At 37.4% G+C, this 15,986-nt stretch overlaps 1 protein-coding gene across 3 annotated transcripts in view; it reads left to right on the forward strand.

Annotated features, from left to right (window-relative positions):
* TTC7B (tetratricopeptide repeat domain 7B) overlaps positions 1 to 15,986 on the forward strand; it is a 118,501-nt gene that overhangs the window by 7,790 nt on the left and 94,725 nt on the right. For 2 of the 3 annotated variants that reach the window (XM_071426630.1, XM_071426628.1), the window contains exons 2-3: positions 6,993 to 7,147; positions 7,948 to 8,116. In XM_071426630.1, the coding sequence (XP_071282731.1) occupies positions 6,993 to 7,147; positions 7,948 to 8,116 (324 nt within the window). Of the gene's footprint in view, positions 1 to 6,992; positions 7,148 to 7,947; positions 8,117 to 15,986 lie in introns of those variants that run through there. The other variant, XM_071426629.1, reaches the window with a different exon arrangement.

The raw sequence follows: 15,986 nt of genomic DNA on the forward strand, positions 1-15,986 counted from the left end.
GTGACAACAAAAGTTGATTCCATTGTCATCATCTCTCAAATTGCACTGTGCTGCAATATAGCTGTTTGGTAGAGAATGGACAAGAGCTACTGTCCTTATGACATGGCTTGGGTTTTGCCTTCCATCTAATTGTTTCTAGTATTTTATTGTTGTTGTTAGTAGCAACAGGAAAACTGTTTTACCCTTTGAGAAATAAATCATGGCAAGAAGCAAGATTGGAATGAATTCCTAGCTATCAGAGTATGTGCTTTTTCTGTTCTCCCAGTCATTCCTTGATCTTTGTAACCTAAACAAAACATAGATGGAAGAAGCTAAATTTTGTTCTTCCTCAATGTGGTTGATAGAATTGTTTCCAGTTAAACACTCAAAGATGATGGTGGTCCTGTTTCCCACACTTTGTGTTCCTAGTCTTGGGTTTGACATGCATTCTTATTTCTTGGTTTTACATTGTATTGGACTGAAGGGGCCAAGTTTTATTCAATTGTAAGCCTGTCAATCTTCTAGATGATACATTGTGACTTCCCTGGCTTGATTATTTGCTGTTCTGATGGCCTTAACATTTCACAAAATATGGTGAGCTTGAGTATAAAAAAAATAGTTTGAAACAGTTTTCTGTTCTTAATATGTGTCATCATAAAATAAATTTCAGTAGTAGTGGTACTTTGGAGGTAAACTTGCCTATGCATAAAGAGATTGGAAAGCCTATAATATTTTTCTTCAAAGCAAGTTTTGGCTGTCAAGCAGGAAAATTGTGTCCACACTACATAGCTGCACAGTAAAAAGGTGCCATGCCCACTGTGTACTTAAGAGGCAGAGAAATTAATGACTGTATGTAATTAAAGGTGTTAGTGAGTAAAATTAAATTTCTTTGAACAGCTGACTCTGTATTTTCTGCTTCTGGTTTTATATGTGTGACATCTGCATCAGTGTGAGCCTTTCTACCAGTAGTGCTTGTTGGGTTGTGCATATTCTCTGGATACTTTTCTGCTGTCTCCAGAGACCTGGCTGGGCAACCTGCTCTAGGTCATCTTGCTTGGATTAGGGCTATTGGACTAGATGATCTCCAGAGGTCCCTCCCAACCTCAGCCATCCTCTGATGCTGTGAATTCTTGCTGCTAAGTAGTCAGTGATGGAATCATAAGTGACATCTCTGTATATATATATATATATTGTTTTTCTTGTTTTTAATATAAACCTTGTAGTAATCTAAGAATAGTTTTAGCATTCATTTTGATTTAAGTAGCTCCTGGGCCAGATCTATTGGGTGCTGAGCACAAAGTTGAATGAGTACTTGGAGACTTGTACTGACATTCCTCTTCAAGCTAATGCTCTTACTCATGGTTTGATACATTTTGAACAAAGCAAGTGTCTGCTTTAAGTACATAGTCCATTTGTTCCTGGGTGAAAAACCATGTGGTTCATGCTTTTTCTGCCAGGTGAATATGAAATCAGTTCTGGATCCAGGATTTCCAGATCCTTCTCTGGAAGAAAGCTCAATTTTTAAATGGCCTTCTTAGTAACTGTTCTGCAGGAGGCTACAAGTTTTTCTTGTTTTCAGTTGTTTTATAGAAACCTCACTCTGAAATCTTTGGTTACTATATAGAGTAATTGACCTGTTTAGGATTCTTCTTGCTGTATACCACTCCTAGATACTCCTAGATAAAATTCCTTAGGGATTTTTTTTTGTTGTTGTTTTGTGTGGGTTTTTTGTTTTGTTTTGTTTTTGTTTTGCCTTTTTTGTTTGTTTGTTTTTGGTTTTTTGGGTTTTTTGTTTTTCTCTTTGGGTACAATGATATTCCAAAATGTTTTAGGATATCTGAGAGAAAAATCATCATAAAATACTGCAGCATGCAGCCCTTCAGGTACTCTAAGCTTTCAGTTTTACCTTTAGAGAGACTGAGAGTTTTAGGGATTGAGTAGGAATAGTTTCTTTTCTCAGTTCCAAGCTAGTTTCCCTCTGGGAAGGCTTGAAGCACCAGAAGGGAGTTTACAAAGCAAATCTCAACTTCCTGGAATTCTGCACATCAATGTATGGCCCCCTTGGGATCCTGGAAATCTCATACTTGTCCTCTTTATCCCTTGTCCCTTTCCTACCCTGATTTTTTTTTCATTTTACCTTTTTTTAAAATAGTCCTGAGTTAGGACTTCAGTTTTCATCTTTTTTTTTTGCTTTCTGGGCTCCAGGACAGAGCAGTTGAAGCAGCAGCATCTTCTATTCCCACAACTCCATGCTTCATTTAATTAATCTCACCTGATGCAGTGTCTTCATTTGAGACTAATGAAAACCATGATCTTTAAACTTCAATGCATTTGGACAGCTGGGCTTTTTAAGAGTCTAAAATGTTACCTGAAATAGTTAAGATTTTGGTGAAGAGTGAGTGAAGTAATACAACATGGGATAGAAGGTGCTTCTAGATTTATCTGCTTGCTTACAAGGAAAGATTAAAGTTTGTTTGGCCAGTCAGAGTCTGTAGGTATTTTGTTCTGTATTTCTTATTCCTAAATACCTCCTATTCAAATTCAGCTCCCCAGGGCCTGAGTCTGAGGTTGAGCCTCTTTGCTTAAATCATTGTGGTAGGAGATTTTATCCTAATTATGCACTATTTTTCTTGCAGCTGTGTATTTCAGAGGAAAGGGAAACGAAATACTAAAAATATTTCTTTTAATCTATGCCATTTGGCATATAAGGAAGAAGGGGTGCTTTTCTGCATAGTCTTTCTTGCTGTAGATGTCGAGCTGTGGAGGGAGGTTCCATAAATATCATGTAAGTATTGATAGCACAGGACCATGTGTATTCTTGCCAGTGTTCCACAGCAGCATGATATGGGTGTTTAATTGCAGAGAAACATCTGGTGCATGGGGACTTGATAACAGGAGCAGGGTTGTTGATAGTTGTTGCCATAGTTGTGATAGCTGTTGTTATCCATGAGGTGTGTTTCCCTTATACCTTCCAAGTATCTCCTTCTGAAAAAAGTAATTATCAGACTCTTCAAAGTTTTTGTGCATTAATAATAGGAACACTTGAGAAACCACATATATAGTAGTCATGATCTGGATAAATGTCAGTGTTTTGCTTTGGTTTTTATCTGAACCACCACAGGAAAAGTAATACTTTACTAGAACAGTTACTTGGTGCTCCACAGAGCAACAGGTAGCAAGCAGGTTCATTAGTTCTATTGAGACCACATCATCATTCACTATAATGTGTCTTGGTGTACTCTGGAATTGAATAAACTTTTAAAGTCACTTCTTGGAGTGAATTCTGAAGGCAAGAGAGAGCTCCCTAATCTGTATTCAGCTATGCTTTTTTTTTTTTTTTTGTAGTTGTATGCAATGTTGTCATTCTTTTCTTTCTCTCTCCTTCTTGCTAACCTTACTTTTAGAAAGGAATTTAGAGCTAGGTATTCCTCTCACCTAGCCTGCTAACAACCCATGGGTTCTTCAACAAGTGCCTGGAGGTTGTGGTAGCATTCATCAGAAAAATGACTATTTTGCATTTTAGCATGTGATTCAGTGGATGGTTCAAGATAGACCAGGTTTTAAACTAAGTAAATATTAGTATTATAAGTAATCTTCATCATTCTTGACCAAGGATAAAAGAAGACTAATCCTCTATTTTAATTCTGTTTTTCTGTGAGTAACTGCTTCAGATTCTGATACTGTGGTGAAGAATTTGCTGCAAAAAGCAGATATTAAAAATAAAGTAGCAAAGTGGCTTTCATGATGATATTTTTAGAGACTATTTTACGAAGGCACATCATTGTGTGCTTTTTCCTATTCCCTATTTATGCCAGCCTGTATTCTTATTTTGAAGATGATTCATATTGATCCATATTGCACAGAGGGACAGCCATGTGTACATAAGGCTCTTCTCAAGCCATTTTGTACAAATGTCTAAGCTTTCTCTAAGCTGAAAGAAAGCAGCTTACATGAAGTGTCAGTTTTTTTATTTTTGCTTTGAATGCTAAGAGAAATGGGCCTTTCACCTAAAGCATCCTTGAGTTTGTCTTGGAGTTCCAAGGTGCTTGGAGTTGTCTTTGATTAAGGCAGAGGACATCCTATTAGTCAGGAGATGGTTTCAGTGATACTGTGATGTTGCAGAAGCAGATGGGCAGGTTAGGTTGTTCTTGTCCAAAATGGTTCTGCAATGCAGCTGTGATGTAAGTCATAAAATACCCCCTTAATCTGCTAAGTAATTGTTGTTGATGAATTCTTCAGCAGAGAAATAGATGAATAAGAGGGAGTCTTTTCTTTAATCAAGAATTTTATACTAAGCCATAACTGCATGAATTTCCTGAAAATGGGATACTGGATTTCATGATACTGAAACTGGTTTTGATCAGTTTTTCTTCTGAAACATCTGTTTAAACTGGCTGAGGGAACACTAAACTTCATGTTATCAACTTTACACAGTTTAATTCTGTCTCTATAAAGTGTCTAATAGAAGAATATAATCTAGATCACTCATACTGTGCTGGAAGAAAAAGAAAAGCAATTTCTTCTCAAACAGTTCTTACATGATTTCAGGATGTCTTAAGGGATAGCTATAACTAATGGAAAACTCTTCTAGAGCTATGGCTTCATAAATGGTTTCCTTCAGAAATGTCCATGTAATTGGAATTTTGTTACAAGCACCATTGAATGTTACTGTTTCTGGCACAGAATGGTTGATGCATAAAGCCAATGCTTTCTTCATAAAGTATTCACTCAGTAATAATTTGATTTAAAAGTTTGTTGCCAATATCTGGCCCCGATTGACTGACTTAGCAAATGAGAGATTCAGTAAATAAGAAAATTCTGCTTTGCAGTGGCTTTTATGGTTTGCAGTCTGTGACCTGCTGTTTTCAAGTGTTAGTCATCAGCAGCTGGCCCAGAGGAGCACTGCTGCCATGAAAGCCAGTCTGACAGTAACTCTGCCTCTGTCTCTCATGGTGCTGTGTCTCATGACACAGCTCCAGGGAAAGGCTGAGCTGTGCTGGCTGTGAATGACCTGGAAGAGCAGCTTTTGTTTTGCTGCTCAGATCTGTGTGCAAGTTGCAGCTGCTGTTTTCTCCTCTCCCACGTTTCCTTTGAAGGAAAGTATGGGCACTACATGTCACTGCACTGTGACTGTCTCTAGCTCTGTGTGGATCATCAGCTTCTCTGAGTGGCATCAAGAATGGGAACAAAATACCTGGCTCCTATAGACTACTTTGATTCTCATCTTAAGATGCCAGGATAGTTTCAGAGTATGTGCCAGCTTTGTTCTTGCTTATGTCCTGTCTTTAGAAACATTAAATTTCTAAAGTTTTCAAGTCATTATCAGGGAGGTGAAGCTTATCTTAGGGTCAAGGTGGGAGGATAAGAGAGGAAAAGGAGAGAGAGGATACATTAAATTTTCCAGAGGTGGCTTCTTGTTTCTCTCCTCTTCCTTTCTCCATTGTGAGAAATTCTGCAGTGTGTAAGAGAGGAATAATCTTACAGACTTTCTTTAGAGTGCTAGATTTATGTCTAGCACTGTCTTGTTCTATTGTGGCCCCACAAATGGGTGAGAAGATGGTCTTCCTCTTTCTGTGGTGTAGCTGATATGGCTACACTTTGCTCTTGCATGTGCCAGTGCTGTTGTTTGGTTACTTTTCCCCATTACTAATAGAGATGATTTCAGCAGTTTGTTTTACAAATCCTCACGCCTCAAGGTATGCATTTTCATACCTAGCAGTGAGAGGTTTATTTTCTTTTTATTTTGTGCCTGACCTGTTCTTTGGCTCATGTGTTGTAAGAATCCAAACTAGTTGTTTCACATGCCTCCTTGACAGTTTTGCAGTTTATATAAACAAAACATGTCTGGCAGCTGGGTCTGTTCTTAGCTCAACAGTACAGTTGTTCTTCCCTCTTTCTCCACAGAGACAGATCTACTGTATTTAACTTTAGTAAAGAAATGCTTGTTACAAGAGTGTGGACCAGAGCAATTTTTAGGACCTACTTGAAGGATTGCATATGAGAGTGAAATGTACATGTGATACTTTCTTCCTTGGCACTTCTGAAGTTCTGCTATTTGAAGTGTTAAAGAATGCCAGTGATGGACCTCACTCTTTCATTGTAAACAGCCTTGGTGGTATTTCAGCTCCTGGACCAAAGCACTTGTTTTAGAGTGTCATTTAGGTGTTTGACAGTCTTGTTTCCTCGACCATCTTTCGAAATGGACCTTACTCAGTGAAGCATTACACTGAGTAAAAGGAAAGAGAAATGTTACTTGTTAAATGAAATTCTTTGGTTTCCATAAGTACAGATGAGAGAGGAAGTATCAACTTGCAAATCCCTTAAAACACAAAGTAACCAGTTTAACATATTTATACCCTTTAAAAAAGTTGCCACTTAGCTTTAAAAGTACAATTAACAAAATTAATCTTCATTGTTCTTCTCCCAGGTGGGACATCACCATGCTGACTTAAAGTATTATTTTCAAATTTCACTCCTGTTTATTAATCCCTTTTTTAAAGGGGCTCATAAACAAAAATTGTTTACTCAGAGCAAGACTCTGGAGTCTTCTGAATATTATGACTAAAATAACTGTCTTGGAAGGACCCGCCAGTGACTGCCTCTTTGAAAGGCAATTAACTGCATATAGTGAACTGAAGTTCAGTTTTGTAAGTTTGGAGCGGGCCTCTGATCTGAGAGCCTTTCACACAGCCCATGTTAAACTCCTTGAACCAAACTAACCTGCTTTGAATTCTTGTACAGGATCACTTGTCTGCTTTTTTTGAGGAGGAAGGGGAGAATACTGACTTGAGGTTAATGTTTTAATTCTTTTTATCTTAGAACACAGGAGACTTGATTCTACAGTGAATCAGGCAGGGAAAAGATAAATTGAAAAGTAAAACAAAATATCACGTGATGTGATAAACCCGAATACTTAATGTTGTGTTTGCTTTGGTTGGTTTGTGTTTAAAATCCAGGCAATGTTAGTGAAATGAAATTGTTTCTAATACTTCCTGTGTTTGTTGTTTTTACAGATGACATGGCAGAGCTTCTTCTTGGGGAATCCAAACTAGAACAATATTTGAAGGAAAATACTCTTAAACACAGTAACAGTCCCCGGGGCCCCCAGCCAAAGCTGACCGAGGTCAGGAAACATCTCACGGCAGCACTTGATAGGGGTAATCTCAAGGTATGTAAGTCAGCCTGAGCAACAATTAGAAAAGTTGAAATTGATTGAAGTATTGGGGAAAGGTTCCTTAAATTATACTTGCAGATTCTGAAAGTGAGATTAATACAAGAGAGCATTTTCTGTCAGAATCTTCTAATGTTCATAACCATTCTGGTCCTTCTTTTACTTAACTGTTGTTGTAGCTACATTGTCAGCTTGCCTCTTCTGTACCCAACATCCATCTTTTCAGAGATCAAAAGAAGCTTCTTTTACACTCATCTGTAACATTATGTTTTCAGTGGCTTTTGGGAGTGTTAATTTCTCTTTCTTTTCTCTTTTCATTCCTCCATTAGTTCTTTTTTTCAACACATTTATTCTGCCCTGATACTTTGAAATGGTGTGAATTAAATATGTAGGCTGTGGAACATATATCATTAAGTTTTGATGCTATGTTATTTTCAACTGTGCTTGTGTTAGAAAAAGAAGTCATATGAGGGGCTGTAATGATAGGCTGCCTTTAAATAGTTTTATCACCTGGAAAAGCTGGTTTCCAACTGAGAGGTATTTCTGGTACCCGTGTAAATACGCATGTGAATATCTAAAATGGCTGGTAATGCTTTTCAGTAGCTTGCTGGAATGAGATTTAGTGAATTCCCCCCTACTTCAAGCTTCTCAAATATTACACAAGACAGGATTTTGTTCATTTGTTGCTCTGTTAGAAGAAATATTCTGGGGGTGACAGAAAACATACGTAATAATTATCAGAAAGAATCAGGTGTGTTTTCTTAGGGAAAACCCTTTCTTATTTCTCTTCCTTCTAGCCAGAATTCCTACAAGAAGCCAACCTAATAATGGCCAAATTAAACTATGTGGAAGGTGATTACAAAGAAGCTCTGAACATATATGCTAGAGTTGGTGTTGATGACTTGCAGCTGACTGCAGTGGCACCTTATCGGCTACGGATTATTGCTGAAGCGTATTCTACAAAGGGTAAGAGTGCTCTTTCCAGTATCATCATGTGGAAGTAGTTTTTAAAAGTTAATTTATATCTTGTCCAAAGATGAAGAATCTTTTTAGTTTGAATGTCATCTACACAGTAGTGGAATGCCATATTTGTAGATAAAATAAGAGGATGGTTTGGGTCCTTTAAATTATTTCGAGTTTGTGATAGTTGACAAGACTTTTACCTCAATTAATATTCTAACTGTGATATCACTGTACTCTGATCTCATCAAATTTTTTGAGTGTATGTATTTAAAAGTCCTCTCATAAATGTCATAGTAGCTGTGTCTAGTTGCCAAAAGTATTATCACTGTTGCTGAAAATTAAGGGCTACAAAATGCAGTGCATTTTTGTGCTGGCTGTGGGCAGAATGGAGAACTTTGATTCACAGTGATGCCTTTTACTGAATGTTAAAATGCTCAGCCTAAGCTAGGTTGCATAGTTAAATTGCCACTTAATTGAGAAGAGTATTAATAACATGATAAGTGACTTAAAGCAATTAATCATTTGTGCACTTTTAATTTTTTCTAATATGAATATAGATTTTTTTAAAAATTCAGAAAGTAAAGGTAATTAAAAACGACTTTTTTCTTTACTATTCCAGTATAGTGAAAATTGTAATGCTGGCCTCATGTCTTAAGGTGGCAGTGCCACTTCAGTTTAGAAAACTGTAATAGACAGGGCTGGCCAGTGTGTTGGGGAGAATGGCAGTTTCTATGCCAGGGGCTTATTACAATTTACTGAGTGAAGTGTTTGCTTTGGTCTGCTGTGTTTAAGTGTGGCTTTGGTTGCATATGTACTTTTTGTTATGGCAAGAGGAGAGTCAAAGGCAGCAAAAAATTTGTGAGAGACTTCTATAGCTTTGACTGACAATTGATCAAGGATTGTTTTCCACCAACACTGTCCTCCAGTAAATGTTAGACAAGCATGAATCATGTCCTATAGAGGTGTCAAGGAAATAAGGGAACTAACTGGTAGCAAGGACAAAAGAATGCTTCATAAGTCTGGTCACTAGATTAAAGTGAGAAGTGGGAGTATAGGGGAAATTCTTGTATATGATGTAAATCTGCTCAGTTTTCTCAAACAGCATCTCTGTGGGCTTTGGAGCGGTGTCTGCTTTGGGTACACTTCCACTCAGGATTGTGGATTTTGGCTGTTCTTTTTGTTTTGTTTTTTAAATCTATGAGGATGTCTGTTGAATTTGTCATGTTCTTTCCATGGACTTGAACAAGTTAAGAATCTAAATTTGCTTTTATCTCCAAGGAATTTAATTGAATCTTTTCCCAGAGCTCAACTCTTCTGGCTTTGTTTTATTTGGCCTCATAAGGATATAAACCAGTTGAAAACATAGTGGCATAAATTTTGTGCATAAAATTAGTATTATTAATTTTACTTAATTCAAACATAATGTATTAGAAAATAGAAAAACAGATACCTTTTCTACTCTGGAATATTTTGTAGGTTCAGATTTTTTTTTTTAAATGACAACAGAAATACAGCGTATTTGCTGTCTAGATATGTGGGGTTTCTTCTTCTGATTTCAAATTTTATTCTTAAAACATTGAAATCTGTCATATTAGGCCTGATTTGTTGTGATGGGATTTCATTTCCAGTTTGAGTGAAATTGCAGGACAGTTTGGGTTGGAAGGGACCTCAAAGATCATCTCATTCCCAGCCCCCTGCCATGGCCAGGGACACCTTTCACTAGACCAGGCTGCTCAAAGCTCCATCCAAACTGGCTGTGAACACTTCCAGGGATGGGGCATCCACAGCTTCTCTGGACAGTCTATTTCAGTGCCTCACCACCCTCAAAGGACACAATTTCTTCCTGACAGCTGATCTAAACCTGCTCCCTTTCAATTTAAAGCCTTCATCCCTTGTCCTGTCCCTACATACTCTTGCAAAATGTCTGTCTCCAGCTTTCTTGCAGGCCCATTTAGGTACTGGAAGGTAACTTAAGGTCTGCATAGAGCCTTCTCCAGGCTAAGCAACCTGACCTCTCTCAGAAGATTAAAAAAATTTAATTTCCTTTCTTCTCATAGTAGAGGATTGCAAGACTATAGTCTTCTGTGTGATATAGAATGAGGTGATCATCACCTTAAATTCTAATTCTTGAATTAAAATCACCTTAAATTCAGTCTTTAAATTTAGTATTCAAAGTCTGGACAGGTTTAGAGTAGCTGACAACTAAATAGCATATGTTTTCTACCCAGTAGTGTGCATTTAATCTCACTCTCTTGCCCATTTCTGGTCAATGTTTTTCTTTCTCCTTTTAAGAGTGACTGTAAACTTTACAGTCTGAATTCAGAGTCTCTTCAGAGGTGACTGAGGCTTGTAAGTATTACCAAACCAAATACAAGTTATTCTTACAGAGATTTTGTGCTTCACTGGGACTTTTATTTCTGCTTGTATGTACAGGGAAAACTAGATCATAGAAAGTTTATAAAACTCTTCAGAGGATTTAGATTTTATTTCTTTGGCAGTCATAGCACCATGTTATTAAGCAGTGAGGAACTGTCCATGCCTGTTTGCAAGCATTGGCCCAGCTGCACCATTTAATGCTGCACCATGCAGTGAAAGGTACCTGCTGAAATTTCCCTGTTTGAATCCAGTTCCAGTGGATTTGCTGTCTTGTATACTATTGTATAGTGGTCAAATACTGATATTCTTACCACTGAGAAGGGCAGAGGGCAGATAACAAATGGTAGTTAATTATTTAATGTGGGACCACCTCCATGTTCTTACTTTTCACTGTGAGGCTTCATTCTGTAACCCCAGGGGTGATGGATTGAGAGGGATGCAGGAGTTGACATGTTTATTTTTCTACAGTTGTTACAGGGTACTTATATGAGCATATTGACCGTAACCATAGACAGTTCCACAGCTCACAACAAGCCCTCGGAAATGAGCTGCTTTCCAGATGGCTCATCTTCCTCCTGCACATGGAACACACCAAGGGTGTCTCTCTGTTCCTCACAGCCAAGGAAGGGTCTGTGTGTGTGTATGGATGCAACAAAGTACTAAATGGAATCAGGGTCAGCTTCAAGCTAAATTCTTCTGGAGTTTTATCTACTGACAGCTAAAAGGAAGGGAAAGAACAGCAGTAGTGACAATGGTGGGGAGAAAAAATGGAATTGGAACATGAAAGGGAAAACCAGACAACTAAGCCATCTCCTGCCCGTGGTGCACTCATGGAAGGGGTCCTCACATTTTTATTACATAAATGAGTTAAATGCTTATATATGTATCTCTAAAATAATGCTTTTAGCCTTTTATGCTGCTTACAGCTTTAGTTGAGGCCAGCATATTTAGAAGACTATATATGAGAAGAGGCATGATATGGAATGATAGTAAGTCAAGCCAAGGATTCAAAGACTCTCAAACCCAGCAAGGAAGATTAAATGACTGCTATTATTTTCTTGGAAATATCTAGTTAGTGAAATGCTGCTTCAACTATTCCAAATAAAGTTTCTTGCTAGATTTGTCAAAATGCAACATTGTAAAATTTCAACAAATTTAAAATAAAGTCCTATCAACTTACCCTTTGAAATATTTTCTGTTTCTATTACATGTGACTCTTTGCAAGCCTCTGGTGTGTGGGGAATCACACGCTCTCAGTGCCCAAGAAGTGCTGGAAAGTGTTTCCTTTCTGTTGCTCGTTCTAGGAAAAGTGTGCAAAATTGTTACTGTGGTGATGAAGGCATGGAGTATTTTATCAGACTGAAATAGCTTATGGGACAAGTTGTTTGGCTTCAATTTTTTTTCCTGGCTTCTGGCAACAAAAATAACTTCTAGTAGTGAACTCTTGTGCTTTATCCTGACTTGCAGAAGATGTGGGATGATCTGATGAAAAGGTATCTGCTTCTGTGTCCATTAAAACAATGGGGAGCAGACTAACTGTGAATGCATGAGGCAAAGCCTCAGAAACTCGGTTAGTATAATTCCAATATTTTCCTGCCTTTTCTTCACACTTTTCCTCAAATTCACATGTTAAAAGCAGAGCTGTAGAAGAAGATTATTTTCTTTTATGTAGTTAACTTCATGGACTAGCATACCTTTTTGACTTTACACTGATGTTCTTATGTGTATGCCCATAGAATGATTACACCTAGTGTTTTCTTTAAGGAAGGAGCTAATTTTGATGCTGTGCTTCTGAGTAATGATTCTGTATGGGTATGTAGAAGGTGTTGTGTGGGATAGAGTGTTAATAAAATCATACTTTTTGTATTAAATGCATAATTTTTAAGAATTCAAAGACTTGCTTGAAAACATATTTTCAGTGGGACATATTTAAAATACAGTATAAAACATAAATTGAGAAGATGAAGCTTTTCAAATCAATGGACCACTTAGTATTTGCAAAAACATGAGGATATTTATTCGGATCTGTTGGTTAGCTTTTCCCCCATCTGCTTGTAAATTTATTTGACACATAAGCAGAGGAGAAGCATAGAATAAAACAATTTTCTGTAGCAAAATGCCTTTGGTTGGAGTTGCCAGCTTATTTCAAGAGGGTGTGATGAGGGAGAGAAAAATAGGCATAAAAGAATGACATTGCTGAGGAGACAGGCAGGTTTGCATGACTGTTGTGGCAATGTGTTAGCCTGAGAGCAGATGTATGAAATTGCTGGAGCTGGCTTTCTGAAGCTCTTGCCTGTTGGTCACAGGAGCATGTCATACCTTTAATATGAAATTTTAAGGAGCAGTAAAAAAAAAAATCAGATTTTCTTTTCTTCTGCCACAAGTATTACTTGGCTATCAGTATGGTTATTAGAGATGTCTTATGTGGATTGAGCAAAGCTAAGTAATGAGGCTGGGCAGGGGAAGGAGGAAGGAAAGACAGTCTTGAGATTGTGGTGACAAGTCTTGGCTCAAAGTAAAACACAGAGGTGTTTTGCGCATTTCTGGATGCATTAAATACTTGCTATTTAAGTATCCTCATAGGAAGAACTACTTTCTGATAGGTAGGGAAGGTTCCCCTGTTCAAAAGGTTAAGTTTGTCTCTTTAGGGTCTATTTGTTTACTTTCTTCCCTAGATCAGTTTAATTGGCAGTGCTCAGTTCTGAGATTGAGGAGGATCTTAAACTCATGAAGAATTGAAATAAGACAAGTTATGAATCCATGAAGAAGTAAAGCGTATGTATGTCTTTTTCTTTTCATGTTGAGCTTGTGTTACTAGCTCCAACTTTTCCTACTTCCTTCTCTTACAAGGCCAATCAGAAAAAATCTTTTATGTGCTGTTGCCATACAGAAGCATGTATTTATAATCCATTTTAATATTGGGTGAAGCTAATAATCCCCTAGGGTTGTGGCCTCTGGGAAAAGAACAATTAAGTTTCTGCAAGTTTTCAGCAGTATATGAATGAGGTAATATACTGGAAAGCATGCATAGGCATTATTCAAATACTGTGCAGGCAGTATCTACTATGTTTCTAAGCAGTTTTGGTTGCTTATGGAAGCAGAGATGAAACGCATGCACAGTGGGATATTGAGGTGTTATTTTGGGGAGGAGCAACTTGTCAGGAACTCTGCAGTAGCAAGTTTTTATTTAAATAGGAAATAAGCTTATTGAAATTTTAGATAACGTAATTCTGATACTGCTGCCTAAGTCAGAAGACATAATTGAAAAAATGAATTTATAACACTTGGCATTACAAATTAGTGATCCTTTCTAAAAATGCTTGTAGAGGAACATAGAATTTTGCAGGTATGACATTTCTTAAAGTCTGCAAATTAGTAAACTTGATTTTAGTAAAGTGTTTATAATTAACACAGTGCATAGATTCACACACAACTTCAGGTATCTGTCAAGATGACTGTTGCATTACAGTAATGAATTCCTGTTAAGTGTGTGAGGGATATTGTTTTATAAGTTAGATTGTGACATTACAGAATTTTAGCCTTATTGCTGCAGGTCATGTTACATTTTTATTGCCTATATCTTTGTTTGAATAACTGTGTTTACATTTAAATGATGTATGTTGAGAAAGGTGAGGCTGTCTTTACTGCTGCTCACCCATATTCAAATTTAATGTTGCATTTACCAAGTTAAATGATTGGCTATTAATTAGTTCTGTTTACAGAAACATGGAAATACTCATTAGGTTCAGTGGCAGTGTCAGGTGCATGTGGATTGCTACTTTGCAGCTAGGAAAAGATGCTGCACTTAACTTTAATCATATGCAATTGTAATGGGATCTTGTGCACTGCTAGCCTGTGTCAGCAGACACCAAGCAGCTCTCATGGAAGAATGCTAAATGAAAGCTGGTTTAGTAATTATGCTGGGGATCTCTAGACTCATTAGGCAATGGGTCAAGAACTCAGGTTCCCCCCTCTGCCTGTCTTGCTGTGCAAGTGTTGCAGACTGTCAGTGAGCATTTTGCAGACCATGGCTAGAAGGCCTGTGTCGTAGGGAGTTCCGATTTTCTCCATTAAAACTTTTCTTTCCCCAGACTACATTTATGACATCTGCCCTGCTGGAGCAGGGACTGGAAGGAACCCAGGCATTTGTCCTGCTTTCCTAAGTACTGCTTTTAGCTCTCTTATTTGAAAGCTAAACTCTAAAAGAGAATACTGTATTTCTTATTAAAATAGAATTCTTTACGACCTGGGCAGTTTGGTGGTGTCTTATTCTTAGTTTCTCTCAAATCTTTAGAATTTCTTCAGAAACCTTCTTTGGCAGAGTGAAGAGAGTTTAAAAATGGTGGGCTCCAATTAAAAAGTAGTGATTCTGGCCTCTTTTTCTCATGCCACAGGAATAACAGGTATTAAATAGAGCTTGTCTTTTTTCCTTAGAGGTGCTTGTAGGAGCAATCCTAACACTTTACAGCAGAACAGTGTAAATTTCATAGTTAAATAATTTCCTGTCCCCTGAGCAAAGAGCTTCCTTGATGCCCATTCCATCTACTGGTGTGCAGCATTTCTGCTTTTGGGGAGCGTTCAGCAGAGATCCACTCACTCCAGGATGTGCAGCAACAACCAGTCCTTTTTCCAGCTTTTAGCTCTAGTTTGAACTTTTTCAGCTCTGCCACAAGATGCTGGCCTATTAAAGGGCTATGCTGTAGCAAGAATTGGCTGGCATATGGTTATTAAGAAACAAATGTGTGTGCGGAAAAATACTGATCTCTTCTATGTAAAAGATATTGCAAAAGTCTGTTTCTTAAGAAAATACAAAAATTGGAATGCATTATATTTAGAGGAAAAGTGTGACCAATTGTTTCACAACAGTTTTCTCAGATGATGTTAAAAGAAATCCCAAAATATTGTTATGCTTTTTTTACTTGGACTAATAAGTAGGTATTCAATTCAGAAAAAAAGTTATTTCTCATTTTTCATCCCTTTTTAACTCTAAGAAACTTCAAGACACTTAGAAGCTCTAGCATAACTATGGCATTAGAAAAGATGTAGTAATGAAATTACATTACAGTTTGAGCATGCATGATAAAATGCTCTGTTCTACCTGAAAGATTGTGCTTATGTTACTCTGGGTTTAGTCTAGAATGGAATTTAATTCTCTGTAAGTAGTCTGTGTTTAAAAGAGTGGGTAGCCAGAGGAGCTTCCCTTAAAATCTAGTGTTCTAAGAGCAGGGGATATTGGCCTTTTTCCAGTGGCTTTTTTGGAAAGCAGGTGTACTAAACTAGCCATAAAATAGGAGACTTTGCATTCTGACAGTTGTTGGAGATGTTTTCCCTCGAGTCTTGGCATAATGGGATGGGCAGTACAAGGTACTTAAAAAAACAGAGAACTTATTTTTGTTTTCTTAAATTGTCTAAACCAACAGGCAATAGGCAATCCCTACAGTGTATCTGGAGTAACTGTAAAAGTAAAAGGTACTTTAATTTAAATATATTTGCTTAA

The sequence above is a fragment of the Agelaius tricolor genome, unplaced genomic scaffold (genome assembly GCF_023055355.1).
Source record: "Agelaius tricolor isolate 1412-34295 unplaced genomic scaffold, bAgeTri1.0.p SCAF_5, whole genome shotgun sequence".
In the NCBI taxonomy this organism is placed as follows: domain Eukaryota; kingdom Metazoa; phylum Chordata; class Aves; order Passeriformes; family Icteridae; genus Agelaius; species Agelaius tricolor.